General features: G+C 35.5%; 1 protein-coding gene and 1 long non-coding RNA gene across 2 annotated transcripts in view; one reads left to right on the forward strand and one right to left on the reverse strand.

The window, feature by feature from the left end:
* The window catches only part of LOC141550813 (uncharacterized), a 57,396-nt gene that overhangs the window by 23,271 nt on the left and 17,191 nt on the right, over positions 1 to 16,934 (reverse strand). The window lies entirely within an intron of this gene.
* LOC141550810 (perilipin-3-like) lies at positions 1,406 to 10,637 on the forward strand. The gene is made up of 7 exons (XM_074281812.1): positions 1,406 to 1,497; positions 3,040 to 3,184; positions 4,364 to 4,425; positions 5,226 to 5,433; positions 6,053 to 6,249; positions 7,245 to 7,355; positions 10,153 to 10,637. The coding sequence occupies exons 2-7, from the start codon at positions 3,049 to 3,051 to the stop codon at positions 10,513 to 10,515; spliced, it is 1,077 nt and encodes a 358-aa protein (XP_074137913.1). The 5' UTR covers positions 1,406 to 1,497; positions 3,040 to 3,048; the 3' UTR covers positions 10,516 to 10,637.

Consider the following 16,934-nt stretch of genomic DNA (forward strand, 5'->3'; position numbering starts at 1 on the left):
ATGGATATATCAAACCAATTATTCTACATGGACTTCAATATAACCTAAAACAACTCATTATCTTTCCCCCAGAGCTTAACACTTTCTTAATTTTACTCCTTTCCTCTCTAGTCACAATACTACAATTCTAGTTCAGGCCTTCAACATTTCTCATCTGTACTATTACAGTAGCATCCTAATTCGATTCATAGCTTCCAATATCTCCTCTATACAATTCTCCACATAACTGAACTGCCATAATTATTTTCCTAAAGCAAACATCTAACCATTTCACTTCCCAGCTCAATAAATACTAGTGCCTTTTTCTTATGACCCACAGGTTCAAATAGAAACTTCTCTTTCTGGTACTTAAAACCCTGCACTCCTTGGTTCTGACCAACCTTTCCAGAAATAGTATCTTTACTCCCTATTTACATTCAGCATTTCAGATACTATCTTCCTTATGATTCCTTACCTACAGCATAGCATGCCTGCCTGCCTGCCTTTCCACTGGCTGTTGCTCCAATCTGAAATATACTTAATCCTTATTTATACCCCTAAAAATCTACATTAGCATCAGGTCTAGCACCACACAAAATATTAGGTCAATCTTAATTTCCCTTCCAGCTTCAAATAACAACCCACAATATTCTTTTATATTTATTTTACATAGCTTTATTTGTATAAATATACAGCCTACAGTCTCCTACAGTTGAAAACATACACACACACCAGTATAGTTTCCCTTAACCTTTTTCACTTCAATAGTTTTCTACCATTATTTACTCAGAGATACTACTACAGCACCAACTTTTGCCACACCACATCAATGAGAAGATGAATCACTTAGATAACAATATAGATAGAGGAAACTATTGATCAAGCAGAGCTTACTAAGACAGACCACTTGGTTGATCAGATCCTTACAGGAAAGGAAAGAAGAAAGAATCATTAATCCTAGTGAAATTCCTGTTGACCTTATTATCCTTCCTTAGTTTTTTCCTTCTCTATCCCCACAGTGTTGTACTTAATAAATGATTAGTAAGTGGATAAACTTGTAGCTTCTTATCTATCTCTTTATCTACACTTAAGTGAAATAGTCCTATTCTCCAAATGGCTGTTTGTAAGGAAAGAATACTATGAAAATCTTTTAAATTTCCAATTTATTTATACATTAATAAAAATAATTCAACTAGGATTATGAAGATTATAAAAACTGTGGAAGATAAATTTTATTTTAAAAAACACATGCCAAAAAAACTAGAAAGGTTATGAAGTCAGTAAGAATTACAGGTGTGAGAATTAATGTAGAACCTTTCAAGTTAACTGACTCTTTCCTAATTCAGCCTCCCACCTCATAGCTATCATTGGCTACAGGACTAGAAATTCATTTGGTGATTGTTTATTGGCTTCATCTGTCAGTATTAAAGGTTTGCCTCCTAGTCCCATCAAAGTGTATATATATGATAAGAAAGCCAGATTAGCTTTTGTGGTTGTATCGTCAAAGGTCTTCGCTAGGTAAATGGGGTGAATGAGAGATGCTGTGCAGAGGGAGGGCTTGGGATTCAATATCATGTGATTTGGTTTAGATAGTGACAGAGATAGTGACAAAAGTATGATGTGACTTCCAGAGGATATGTCTTTGAACTGAATATGACAGCTTAGAAAACCGGGGAGTTGAATGAAAATTGGTAGTTATGAGTTAGTCTTTCAATTCTCCTCTTATATTTCACAGAAGGAAAGTAAGATCTGATTTGGAAATGTTCTATACTAATATCAATTCCTTTGGAAACAAACTTTTTTTTTTTTAAATTTTAAAAATGCTGGTGATCTCTAAGTGAAGAGAAAACATGGGACTTTCAAGCTTGCCATCTCATAAATGACTTAAAAGAGCATCATTCTCATTATACTTGCTATAATTGTTCTTATAACATTTTCTTGATCTACTCCATCTTTTAACAAGCTCTAAACTGCTCTCTTTCCTTACAAAGCTCTTGAAAGTAAGCTGCTATTCCTCAGGATTATTTGCATCTTCAAATTACAAGGAGATAGAACTAATATATAAATTCACATTGATTTTTTTAAATTGCTATTTCAGACAAGGTAGAAGATTTCTTGGGTTTGTGGGGGGGAGAGAAGATTTCTTTCATATGATTCTGTGTGAATGTTTGCTCTTCTTTGGCCTCCAAAAAACCACCGTCACAAGTTATAATACGGTGTCACCTAACTGTTATGGACATGTATGAATGTAGGTTAAAAGGGCTGGTGAAATATGAGAGCAGCATGGAAAAGAGCTTGTGATTTTCCTTGAGAAACAAGTCCTAAGAGACAGAGGGACAAAACTGATATTGTGTATTTCTTTGATATTGACAGGTTTCTTCTTCACCTTCCTCCCTGTTTTTTGTTTCACTTAAAAATAAGTTATCACTTGTTCACACTTTTGGATAGCTTGGATAATTTGCTCTGCTTTTCACATGTCAATTTCTTTTGGTCCTCAATGGTCCTGTGTGCTATCTAGTATTCCTCATCGTAACTAAACAACAAAATTGTTGCTTTTTCTGTGTTTTTCCTTTATATTTAATTCTTTGATCCCATTTGAGATGCTCTTGGCTAGAATCCTAGAGTAGTTTGGTATTTTCCTTCAGCTCATTTTACAGATAAGGTAACTTATCTGTAAGGTCAACAGGGGAGGTAACTTAACCAGGATATACAGTTAATCCATTTGAGGATTTATTTATATTTGGGTCTTCCTGACTCTAGGTCTGGAACTCAATCAACTGTTGCATCTAAAATATAAGTTCTTTTAAAAGTCCTTGCCCAGCACTACAACCATGGCAGAACTCAACCTCGGATGTTCTAATTCCTAATCAAGTGTTCTTCCCACTATACTATAAGGCAACGGGTATTCTGCCAAGATGGAATTTCCCAGAGTACTTTTATCCAATAAATGTCAAGTTTTGAGAGATTCATGTAATTAGTTATATTTTCCCCTTAAGATTAGAATGAGAAGAAAAACTGTCTGAATATATCATTAATTATAAAACTACTACTGGCACACAGGAGCTTTCCATGGATCATACATATGCTATCGGGGAAAAGACTTTTCATATTTCAGGAACCACAAGTCCATCCTCAATGAAGAAGACTGTCTCTGATTTGATGCTAAATGATGCAAAACATATTGTGGCTAAGCTGAAATCCAAAAGTAAGTTAACACTGCTTTGAATGGAAGTGGCCCTGATGAATTTAATAGAAACTCTTGAATGAGGAGATAGTCCTGTTTGCTGGCATATTTTAAATTGACCAAGTAAAATAGTACTGCCTGTTTAATGAGTTAAATCTTGAACTTGGAATTGACAATATTTGCCTAGAATGTCTGTTTGCCTTGTTTGCCTAGAATGAAGTGGCACTCAGTAATCCTAGAACCTCTGAACTTTGACCCAGACTTAGTTGAAAGATCTATTATTCCAAGATTGGGCCAAAACAACTGTTTTGATGTTGGAAATCAAAGATTTTTTTTTCCTCTCACCCTCAAGTTGAGATAGCTGGGAGCCCTGTTCTCTGAGAAAGAGATAGTTACTCTCAAAGTCGTAGACCTAAATATATTAAAATATCAGATTTCCTTTTGTTGGCAGTAATGATATAGTATTCTTCCCAAGAAGATGACTATGACTTACAGACAATGTTCTAATCATACCATAAGAATTTCAGCTGGGAAACTTTAAGATCTTTTATGTGTGTAGTGAACCTAAGGCTGGAGAATAGATCATTGTATTTGGATCTGAAAGGGGCTCATCATCTCTCCTACTTCCTCTCCCTCTTTTTACAAGTGTTATTTGAGCCCACAGGACAGGAAAGTGCTTCTCTAAGATCACATAGGCAGAAGATAGTAGAGCAGGATTTGAGCCCATTTCTTCTGATTCCAAATGCAATGTTCTTTCTAGCATAGCATGATACCTTAGAATACATGTTTGTATGTGTTCCAAATAGTAGAAAGTAAAAAAACAGATGCAAGTTGAGATCCCAAATATGGAGTTATTGCTGTAAATAACCTAGAGGTAATTATTAAAGTATTAATTTAATAATATAGTTTATTACTAATTATAAATTATTAAATTAATATCATTATTAATTATAATTATTTAATATTAAATTATTAAGCATCTTAATGGTAAAGACTAGAATAATCGACCTTTGAATTCAAGGTAGTCATTTCTTTTGTAATAGAAACTTCCTTTGAACTTATTAAGACAGAAGGAAATTACTGGGGTAATTTCTTTGTTCTTGTCCCAAAGACTTGTTACTATTGGTTTAAGCTTATCTTATTGGAGGCTATGACCATCAACACCTTTGGTTTTTTAGCTAATAATGCCTTTATTTTCAGTTTCAAGTGAGTCAAGCAAAGAAGAGACAATGAGCACACCAGAGGAACTAGAAGAACAGGAGGTAATTTCTACCAACAATTTAATCTAATTCTTTCTCCTATGAAAACAGTCCAATCCTGGGCCTAATATCCCAAATGTCTTAATTTATAGTATCCTATTAGAGCTTGGCATTATAAGAAAGAACTAAGAAAACTTAGATGTGTTGAATATAGTCCACAATAGCCTTTTACTGGCTTTCTACTAGATATAGCCTGAACTTCTAAATATTTAAGCTATTTTCTTTTAAATTCAAGTATGGATTCAAGAGTTTTCATTTATAATTACTCGGAAAGAGTGGAGAAGGAATCTATAAAAATACCTTTTTTTTTCCCCTGAGGCAATTGGAGTTAAGTGACTTACCCAGCATCACACAGCTAGGAAGTGTTAAGTTTCTGAGGCCAGATTTGAATTCGGGTCCTATTGACTTCAAGTCTGGTGCTCTGTCCACTGTGAAATTTAACTGCCCCCAAATTCCTTTTTTTTTTTCCTTTATCAGTCATTCAAATAGCATTGCCCAGACTGCCATCCTATGTGGAGTCTCTTCTACTCCTGTCACCCCAAACTGTCTTCCCTTTCCCCTGAGTATCATGTTTCTCTACCACCACCACCAAACCCAATAGATTTCCCTTAGTTTTTCTCTCTTTTTTTTTTTTTTTTTTTGCTACCATCTAATAGCTACTTCCATTCTTAGTCTAATCTGAACTTTTTTTCTTTGCCTTTGGTTAAAACATAATATGTACTAATACATATTTGGAATATGAAAAGCAGGATGGTACCAATGCATGTTAAAAGCCTAAAATATCATAAATTTTTGTTTTCTAGAAACTACATTCATATAATGATACTGTGCTTGACAAGGCCCAAATATCAAATGGAATTGATTCATTCATAAATACCAATAATGGTGCCTTGAATGAGGAAGATGAGAGATACATGCATGAAGAAAAAAAACTCCTAACTGAAATCCAAAAGGAGAAACAAACACTAGAAGAATTAAAAGTGGCTATTGACAAATATTCACTGAGTGTGGGTCAGTGACTATAAGACTAGATATAATTCTTCCATTCTCTCTTATTCAGTATTGTACTAAAATGTACAATAATATGGCTAATTCTTATATAGACCACTTCCTGATATAACCCCTGACTTAGTCATCTAGTTTCTTTTAAATATAAAGATGCTACTAATCCCTGGCATGCAAGTTTATTTTCAAGAGTGTAACAGACTTATAATTGTTATATATTTAGCTCTAAGAATATGATAGTTTTATGATTCTACTGCTCAATGCCTTTTTTTCCCCAAGGAAAACGAAGTCCTTATGCATGTAGGTATAGTTCAACTTTTTTCACAATAGAAGGAAAGGGAACATCCTATGAATTGTCAAAGTCTCATTATTGGTCCTTAATCCCATCGAATTTTAGTGCCTTCCCTCTCAATTATGTCCTACCTTGCAGATACCTAGCTTTGCAATTTTTTTGTTATTTCTCCCATTAGATTGTAAGATCCTAAAGGGGAGAAACTTTTTTGCTGCCTCTTGTACCCCAGCCCTTAGCATAGTCCCTTAGCACAGTAGGTGCTTAGTAAATGTTTAATAATTTAAGTGTTCTATTCTGATATGATTATCAATGTTCTTTAAATTTTTAATATAGCTAAAATCCCAGAATCTTCAAAGGAAGATGATTATTTTGGAGAAGATTCTGGAAAAGGCAAAGACTATTTCATATCACCAAGCTCTCTGCCAAACAATCTCCAGCCACAGGCATATAAGAATCCTAAGGAAAATATCAGAAGTGCCAAGAACAACATTAGAAAACTCTTGTACCAACTCTATGAAGCAACTGAATTGGTAGGATTTTCTATGCTAAGTTACTTCTAAAACCAGTCAGTTCCTACCTAACAGTATATTAGACTCTAGGTGGGAAGGGACCTCAGAGGCTACCTGTCTTAAAGTCATGTAGTCATCTAATACCTCTGAATATAGGAATCATTTGATAAGCAGGTCCCTCTCCAACTGCTGTTTAATGACCTAGTAAAGAAGCACCCAGTCATTATTTCTCAAGACAGCTCAGTATTAGGACACTCATCACTAGTAAATTGCCCCCCTCCTTCCCCAACACCTTCACTTAATTCCTTTATGTATAAGCTACACCTGCTTTTGCCTGCTAGGGTTCTCCTGAACCCTCCCCCTTTACCACTAGGCTCAGCCCCTCATCTTTCTTATTAGGAACAATAGGAAAAATCCAATCTCTTGCCATTAACTCATTAAATTATTGAAGATGGCTATCATCACCCTGCCTTAAAATTTCCTACTCTAAACATTGTTCATCTCGCGTGATCTTAATGCCTCCAACATACTGAATATTATTTTAGTCATGGTAATTTTCAAATACAATGCCCAGCACTGATCATATTAGAAAGATTTAGTTCTGGTCAGAATTTATGCCCTGTGTCAGGGATATTGCCTCACTGTGGCCTGAAATTGTACAAGCTTTGGTTACTATTGAATTTATTTGTTAAGCTCACTGGCAGGTCATTTCTTTGTTAGAAGTAGCAAGATAGATCAGAAAATGCAGGGATGGTTGAATGTGAGTGATGGGGGATGTTAAAGCAGTAGAAGCATGCTCATTTTTAGATACTGTTTAACAGTAAGCTTTTTCATTGATAACTATATTTCTATATGACCTATATATGAGGCTGTCTTCTAATTGCATGGAAGAAAACTGCCTCATATATAGGCCATATAGAAAGATAATTGAATAATTCGGCATTCTTCAATTCTGAAGAACAGCATCATAAGGTAGAGATACATATTTAAGCCTTCCAAATGCTTTGTTCCATCAGACTTATCAAAGCATACAAGATTCTGAGGATCAGAAGGAATGCCATAAGGCACTATTTGAGCTGTGGATCAAATGGAGCAAGAGCCAATCTGAAACTGCTGATGATACACAGGTATTGGTTTTATAGGCACATGGGACATTAATGTCACAATATTCATCCCACTCCCTTTTTTCCCTCAACTGTAATAGGTCTTTTTTTTGTTCTTTCATATGATATAATTTACCCCATTTTACCTCCATTTTCCTCCTTCCAGTACAATCTCCTTTCTACCCCTAGTTTCTTTTGTATATCATCACAGTAAAGTCAAATTATACCTATATTCTCTAAATATACCCCTAACATAGATACAATTCTCAAGAGTTAATATTGTCTTCCCATATAGGGATGTAAACATTTTAACCTTTAAAAAAAAAACAAAACATTTTTTTTTTCTTTATCTTTTTGCACTTCTTTTGAGTTCTGTATTTGAAGGCCAATTTTTCTGTTCTCTGGCCTCATCAAAAATAAATGAAAATCCCCTATTTCATTGAATATCCATTTTTTCCCCCTGAAAGATAACTTAATTTTGCTGGACAAGATGCTTGGCTACAGTCCAAGCTCCTTTGCCCTCCTCTTTGATCTTTTAAAGTGGAAGCTGAGGTTCTGAGTAATCATGTTTGTGGCTCCTTGATATTTGAATTGTTTTTCTGGCTGCTGCTTGCAGTATTTTCTCCTTGAGCTGATAATTCTAAAGTTTAGCTACAATATTCCTTGGAGTTTTCATTTTAGAGTCTCAGGGGGTGATAGGTGGATTTTTTTCAATGACCATTTTATCCTTCAAGGGCAAACTCGGGAGGGAGGGATGTAGGCAAGCAGTGAGGGAGAAAGAGGAGGAAGAAAAAACCCCTGGAAAAACATAGAAAATGAACTATTAAAAAATCCTACTAGAAACCATGGAAAGTTCCCTAGTAAGGATTTGACAGACTTCTGCTGGAAGATTTTTTGGTCAACTTGTGAAAAATGATCATAGGAAAAAAATAAGGTCAGAAATCATAAGAGGCTGTTATAATAGTCTGAACCAGAGTGGGAGCCACATAAATAGAAAAAATGAAAAAGTATAGACTCCATAAGACTCAACAAGAAGTTATAAAGGTAGGGGGAGAATGAGGAATAAACCTTAGTTTTCAGCTTTACATTAACCTTAACTAGAAGAGTAATATTTACTACCATATAAATCCTAAAACAAACATATAATTTGAATGGACTACAAAGATTAAGATGAATTGGTAGACAATATGATAGACAACACATTAAACATAAAAAGCTGTTCAGGAAGAATTGGATTATAGTACCTTTTTAAATGATATCCTTTAAAACTTGAGGGTTTAAGGAACCTATATAGATCATAGGCCTGAGTTATTAGAAGTAACTAATAAGCTGTGGGGCATGAAGGAAAAAAAATGGCATTGTGCTCTTGAGTTCAAGGTAACTTAATAATCCTGAGACCTCAACACTAAGGAGCACTTTAATGTACAAGTTATTGGTAATTAACTATCTTAGCTATTCTGAACCTTTTATCTGAAATTTCAATAGACAAATTGCTTCTTTGTAGGCATACCTGTGATTTATAGCAGAATAGTTACTTATGGCTTCTGTAGACTTCATAGGTATTAGGCACACAAAACTATAACAAAAGAAGTTTTAAGATTAATCGGGGGAGATTTACTAAAGGATAGTAACTTCTATTAGACCTGAAAGGGTAAATTGAGCAGGGGAAAGAAAGTAATCCTTAACATAGTGACTTGAAAGATACTGAGATCTTGGTATTATCTAAGCAGCTGGATTATGATTTAAAAAGTCAATAGCTTTATAATTTGGCAGTGGAGGAAGTGTCAGAAGACCAAATGTACCGCTGAAGGAAAATTGTATTTATATTCTGAAGAGGTGTCCCAGGTGTAAGGCATCTTTGATCCTGCACAAGCATAGACTCCCCAAGCCAGATGGATTATATGACAGGAAGAAAATACCTCAAGAGAGAAACCTGACCTCCACAGAACTCAGAGAGCCCAAAGGAAGAAGATAGCAAAGAGCTGGTATTAAGAGCAGGTAGAAATAGGATGTCAACACCTGAAGCGCAGCACTCATAGTATCATGCTAGTTCTAGCTATGCATCAGAACAGTTCATTAAGAAACCTAAGAGGGGCAACTGGGTGGTACAGTGGATAGAGCACAGACCCTAGAGTCAAGAAAGCTGGAGTTCAAATCCACCCTCAAACACTTACTAGCTGGATGATCCTGGTCAAGTCCAATTGCTACCAAAAAAACCTAACACTTCCCCCCTCCCAAAAAAAAAAAAAAAAAAACAAACACAAAAACCTTGGTTTTCTTGTAAAGGAAAGAAGACTAATCAGTTAGGGGATGAAATGGGTATTGATATAATCTAGCTGACAAGGTACTAAAGCAGGATAATAGAACAAAAAGATCTTGTCTGATTTTTAGAAACTGATTTTTCATTTTGCTGTAACTTTTTTCCCCCCAATCCTAAAATGACTTTTGAACCCGAGAGACTAAAGGAATTCCTATAGACAGGAATGTTAACCCTACAGAAGTTCTTACAGTTGGCAAAATTTTAGGATTAATCTAATTTATTTTTACAGATGAAGACTGAGGTGCAAACTATCTTGCCCACAGTTGCATAAGGAGTAAGAATAGGAATTTAAATGGAGTCAGATTCTCCCCAGGACTTTTTTTAATGTTAACTATTTCTAATTGCATACTAGGATATATGTACACATGTATACATCTAAATCTACATAAAAAGCAATGAAAGAGAGATAGTAGAAAGCTAAGGACACTATTAATTGGGTCCATTTTCAGAAATCTAGAACTTGTATTAGAATGATTAATAATTACAACCTTACTTTTGCAGCTCCTGGAAACCCGGACTCTGGGTATGTCTAGTAACATTGCCCTAAAATTATATTCTGCCTTCATGGACCTCTTGCCTAGAATCCAAGGTCTCCCAAACAGCTTACAAGACAAACTCCAACAAACCTGTTTTGATATGCAGGATCTTCATACCACTTTTGCCCTAAGTAATGGGTTTGATGATCTAGAAAAACATCATCTAACCCAGGGCCAGTTTAAATTGACCCAAGCCCAGGGAAATATAGAAGAGCTGTTTTGTTTCTTAGACGATGGTATGCCTTCTGGTTGGATTATAGGACCAATTTCTCCCTCTGAATATGCCTTTGCAGAAGAGGAAACATTCCCTGAAGAAACAGAATCTTGAATTGTGTTATATAATCGGGCTGATACTTCCAGATTCCTGGCAAACCACCTTGTGATGGTTTATGGTTAATAACTATACTCTGTATACTTCTTGGATTATGCAAAATAAAGTTGCATTGAAAACTAATTCTACTTTTTGGGGTTATTTAAATGCAAAATAAGAGGATATATTATAGATTTGGAGCAGCTGGGAGAGCACAGAGCTGAAGTTAGGAAGACCCAAATATGACCTCAAGACAGTGACCTTTTGCAGGTCATTTAACCCCTATTTATTTGTTTTCCCCCCTCTGTAAAATGAGGATAACTACCTAGTAGGGTTGGAGCATCAAGTGAAAGAATACTGGTAAAGTGCTTAGCATAGTGCCTAGCACACAGATTTTGTTTTACCCCTTGAGGGCCCATTTAAGGCCATCAACTTTCAAGTTATGTACTAGAACATCTCCCTTGAAGGAGGAACATCAGCATGAAGAAAAAACCAAAGGCCCTTGGTATAAAGTGACATCCATTTTGAGATAAGATTAGTTCTTCAAGATTTGAGTTTAGGGCAAAGGTATTTAGTTCAGTGTGTCTCTGAAGCCCTAGAAAGCTTAAATCGGACTGAATAATTTCTAAACTTCTCTCAGCCCCTAAATCCTAGATTGATTGCCAAAATAAGGGTACAGAAATTAAGACTGCATCCTTAATCTCCAGTCAATTAAATATCATAATCAATTATCTATAGGTTCCTTCCCACTTTACTCCAATCACATACTGAACAAATTAGGACAATTAATATTTTTCTAGTAACCCACTTTAGAAAACAACTAGCAAAAAATGAAAATGGCAGAGACACTAAGGCTAGGAAGCATACAAAAGAAGCACCAAAATATAAGAGAATGAGTATATTCATCACTGTCCCAGAAGTTTCTCTCACTCTCCAAAACAGAACAGCACTTTTGTTCTCTGGGGCTTAAAACTTACTAGTCAGCTATTCCCTTCTCTCTAATTCACCCCTTTTCCCTTTCCTGAAAGATTAAAAAGCTCACTGAAATAGGAAAGTATCCAGATCCCAGAATCTCAGGCTAGAAAAGAAATAAAATTTCTGGGATCTTTATTGATAATTTTTGGCCACTTTGCAAGGTACCCAGTAGCATAGGTAATATCATCATAAAGGATAACCATCAGTTAATCAGTTAGATTATCAAAGAAACTATTTTGGGCATGCTGTGGTAAAGTGTAAAGAATTATTGACTTGGCTTTCCCACCCCCATTTCTTCCTGCTGCTTCCAAAGATGAAGTGTTGATCCCCTAGCAGCATGAGCTCTAAGAAAGTAGGATACCTCCTGCCTTCTTTTGTCCCACCTCCAACAAATGAGCTTGGAGTCTCTTCTGTGTTTGTCCAATCTGTTTCAGGTGTAGTGATAAAGCCACACCGAATCTGAGTTACAATGGCAACCTTGGACCCAGGTATATATCCCAAACTCTTCTGAGAACTTTAGTGCAACATGCCTTAGGTTGAGAAGTCAGTTTTCTTTACCTGCCTTTGTTTTAGTTTTTTGGGTCGGAAAAAAGTTCTTTAAGTCAAAGCAGTACAGCTATTTGGTAAATTCTATTCAACATTTATTTTCTTGAAACTTCAAAATTTTATGTTGGATAAAGTAAAAACACTTACTACCCTGGTCCTTGATGCCTTAATGCAACTATGTCCCATTTTACATCCTCCAAGGTTCTCTAATACCCTTGATGAGATTGACTATTGTCTAAGCTTTCTGTAGATGGCTCTAGCCCTCAGGGATGGTGTTTCTTCAAGCATGTGTAAATATGTGTATTGTTGAGGTAGCTCCCCATACATATTTTTACTTAACCACTGTCATATTGACTTTTATAAAGAATAATTTACTTCAAAGGAATAATCACATATATATGAACTTTACAACATTTGAGAAGAATTCTCCCCTCCCGCATACACATCAGTTTCTAGAGAATAGAAGGAGATTAAGTTCACAGTTCAATTCCTATATATCACAGACCCACTCTCAGTTTAAAATCTGTTTTGATCCTGAGCACCCTGGCTCCTCATTTTTTTCCCTGGCAGGTTGGCTAGATGCAATATCCCACCTGGAATCCTTGCATCACAGTTTTAATTCCTAGTCAGTGGGTATCCCTACTGGAACCTAAAACAGGACAAACAAAATAAAACAGTAACAAGAACAGTATCTCTGTTTCTTGGAGGTACAGCAAAAAAGCATGGAGAGAAAGTCTTCTACCTTCTAGTTGAGTACATAGCATTCAAGTTGTGAAAGAAGTATAGTCTACAACCTCTGGATACAACAGGTAGACAAATCTCAAGGTGGACAATCTGTTTGGCCAGACACAACCCATTCTGCTTGAGTGAATCAAAGGAGAACTCTTACCTCTGTAAAGTGCCTCTATTAGATGATATGAGCATGTTCCAAGCTCCCTTATTGTGATAATTGTGATGTTCATCTATACATGGGGGGATTTCATATGATATTGTAACATCAACTGTTTAGAACTTTACTGTATGATACTGGGGAAGCAAGTGAAAGGACATTGACCGTGAAGAACAACTTTTAATTTGATGCAGGGTTTAAAAAAAGAAACAACTTTGCCAATTTGCCAGGAACAACAAATTTTAAATGAGGAAATGTGTAAGGGATATGACCTGCTGTGGATGCACAGATCACCTAACATCCAGAACTTCTCTAGCACAAGGAGATTCCCTCCTTTTATTGACTTCCCAGCCAGAAGAGGCCGCAACGTTAAATATGGTCAGATTGGATAATTTCTTTCCTGCTGCTTTTAGAGGCTAATGATCACATTCACCCATAAAATGATCTCCAAACCAACTCTATCCCTCTCTTTTTGTCCTCAGTTTCAGGTGCCAAAGATCTCCTTCTGAACATGTGTATTTAAGTCATGACAGACTTGAAGCCAAAACTGCAGGTGGGACAGTACAGTTAGCCAGCTCAGCAGAAAAACCTTGAAAAATCAGGGTGCCAGAATTTGGTTCCTAGGAAATTTAGACCTAGAATTTAGGATTGTGCTATAGAAGAACTGATAAACTATGAACCTAATCCCCCTTTTGCTCCACTGCTTGCCTCTTGCTCCCCCACTGAGATGGTACAAGATATGAGGTTAAAATTTTGTTTTGTTTGTTTTTTGGAGAGAGCAGTTGCTGTCTACTTGATATTATGCCTTTGAAGTACATATCTTTGTAAACTTTTTTTTTTCCATTTTAGACTTGAAATCAAGGCTTTGATTCTAGGTCTGTCAACCATTTATTAGTTTGAATGACTAGTAAATCATTTGCTAAATTTCTCAATCTATAAAAGAGTGTTCTAGACACTATATTGTCTCTTCCACATTTTACACAGTATTGCTGTAATTTGTATGCTCTGTAAAAGGGGATAGATATTACTTGGATGCAACCAAAGGAAGTAAGCTTCTAGGGACCAGTTGACCAGTCTTCATAATAATGATCAGGAAGTATAATCTGGAAGCCAAACAAAAAAATGGTCTTTCTCAGTCATGGGGCAAGGGTTGGATTTCTTCAGGCCCTAAATTGGGAATTCTGAAGTGCAGATCCTAAACTTTTTATAATCTAAAACCCAATAATACTTATTTATAAGGTAGGGAAATGGGGTATATGAAGCAAAATGCTTATTGATCTTGCCAAATTGAACCTGTTAGCTAGAAATAGGGGATGATAACAAACATTTATATAGTACCTACTATGCACTAGGTATTGTATGAGAAACCAAGAAACAGTCCAGACAAAATTGGAAGTTAAGGACTAGAGTTGCAGTAACAAAGTAAAATTAAAAGTGAGGCAAAATAATCCATGTTTTTATTTACCACATTAGTTGTAACTTGTTACATTTCCTTTATTTTAATACACTTAAAAGTTACCCTGTACTGCTTAATTGTTACCTGTTAAATTTTGTGTACTTTTATCAGGGACACAGAAAGGGAGTAAGGGAAAAATGCTGGTTCTGCCCCACAGTATAAATTGGATGATGGGAACTCAAGCTAGAAGGGTAATGACAATGAGAAACTAGTAGAGAATCATACTTAATTATAATAGTGTAGTAATTATAATTAAATAGTAATAGAAAGTATAATTAAAAGCTAGGAATACAGGGATAATGGAGTACTATGGAGCTAGGGAACCATAAAATTACTATTTTTGCTACTATAAAAGAAGAAAAGCCAAATCTATGTGATTTAGGCCTAGGAAACTTTGAGTTAAGTTTCAATGTCAGTTCAGCAAAGTTCCTAAGAAAAGCAGAATTTTTAGTTTCCTAAATTGGCAGAGCTGTAAATTAGTTTGGTTGTAAGCATCATTTAATAAGTGATTTCCTTCTCAAAACAGTTTTGACTCAAATGTGACCCAGGCATCATTATAGGCACACAGATATTCAGAATACTCCTCCTTTCCCCAGCATACTTACTAAACTCCCCACCTTTTGTCAAACAGCCGCTTGAAGGCTTCATGCTCTGACGCAGTAGTTAATTAAGAGTCCAGTTGTTCTTTCATTTCAATGTCCAGTAACACAGAATTGAACAGGAATGGATGAGTTTCAATTAGCATCACAGATCTGACCCTTGCAATAGCAGCCTATTTCATTTCCTGCCTCAAATCTCTCCCCTTCAATCTAACTTAAATCCAAGCTGCCAAAGTGGTATTTCTAAAGCCTAAGTCTGTTATTACTTCCCTGCTGAATAAACTCCAGGAGCTCTTTATTACTTACAAGATAAAATAGTGATCTTTTATATTATAATTCTAAAGCCTTTTACAAGCTTACATTTAACACTGCCTCAGGGCTGCTCTCCTACTTCATCTTTATAGATTGGGTTCTGACATGTTATAGAGGTAATTGTATGGGTGAAAACTCTGTAAGTCATAAGCTTCCACCAACTATATTTCCCATCAATAATCAGCTTGTAGATTCAATTAGCTATGCAAAGACTAAGAAAACATATATACTAAGAAAGCATAGCAAGACCAATATTTATAAAGCATTCCTCTCCATAAACCTGGGGTCCACTTTCCAATAAATAAACATGCAGTGTCCTTGGGAAGAGGGCAGTAGTAGTGAAGAACACCTTTTTGGAAGGAAAGGTGTGGCAAAGGCAAATCAAAACTCCTGTAACTATAAGACCTAAAATTATGAGATTCTACATGGTCCCCTTAGGAGCAGAGTTGGCTACCAGGAATTCCATTTCTCAAAGTTGCTTCCTCCCTTGAATAATTGTATCCATGACTCTCTTGAGTACATCACTGTTTCCAACTAGATGTAATGTTTCTTACTGTTTGAGAAGCTTCCCTTCAAAGTAACAACAGGACTGGGGAGGCTGGTGGTGATAAAGGAGGAGGGAAGGGAAGAGAATTCCCAGGTCTTATTCCCCATTTCTGAGATTTGATTGCTGCTGTTTAGCAGTTCAGCTGTTTCAAACTTTCAAACTTCTATAGGTATATGATTAATTTGTTTGCTTTACTAACCATGTTTCTTTTTTTATGAATTAACAATTCATAAAGCATTTATTAAGCAACCACAGTATTCCAGGAACTTTATCAGTCATAGATTTCTTTTTTTTTTTAATTTAGTATTTTATTTTTCCCCAGTTACAAGTAAAAACAATTTTTAACATTTTTAACATATTTTAACATTTATTTTCAAAACTTTCCAGATCTTCCCCCTTTTCTCCCTCCCCAACCTTCATCACTGAGAATGCAAGCAATTCAATATAGGGTATACATGTGTAGTCATACAAAACATTTCCATAATAGTCATGTTGTGAAAGAAAACATAGACAAAAAAAAAACTCAAGAAAAACTAAGAAAGTAAAAAAAAATTAGTATGCTTCAGTTTATATTCAGATACTATCAGTTCAAGGAAGATTTCTTTAGCACTTCAGACATAGTGCTAACTAAGCATTAGTAATACAAAGAAAGAATAGTCCCTCCTCTAGGGAGCTCACAATCTAATGGGGAAGAATACATATAAACAACTGTACAACCAAGATTTGTGTAGAGTAAATTGAGGATAACCAAGAGAGAATTATCAGGCTTTAGGAAAGCATAATTTTTTTATTATTATAGCTTTTTGTTGACAAAATATATGCATAGATAATTTTTCAACATTGACCCTTGTAAACAGGTTCTGGTTCCAACTTTTCCCCTCCTTCCCTCCACCTCCTCCCCTAGATGGCAGGCAATCCCATATATGTTAAACATGTTAAAGTATAAGTTAAATACAATATATGTGTACATATTTATAAAGTTTTCTTATTGCACAAGAAAAATCGGATTTAGATTGATAAAAATAACCTGGGAAGAAAAACAAAAACGCAAGCAAACCACAATGGAAAGAGTGCAAATGCTATGTTGTGGTCCACACTCATTTCTCAGTGTTC

The sequence above is a fragment of the Sminthopsis crassicaudata genome, chromosome 1, assembly GCF_048593235.1.
Source record: "Sminthopsis crassicaudata isolate SCR6 chromosome 1, ASM4859323v1, whole genome shotgun sequence".
NCBI classification, from domain to species: Eukaryota; Metazoa; Chordata; class Mammalia; order Dasyuromorphia; family Dasyuridae; genus Sminthopsis; species Sminthopsis crassicaudata.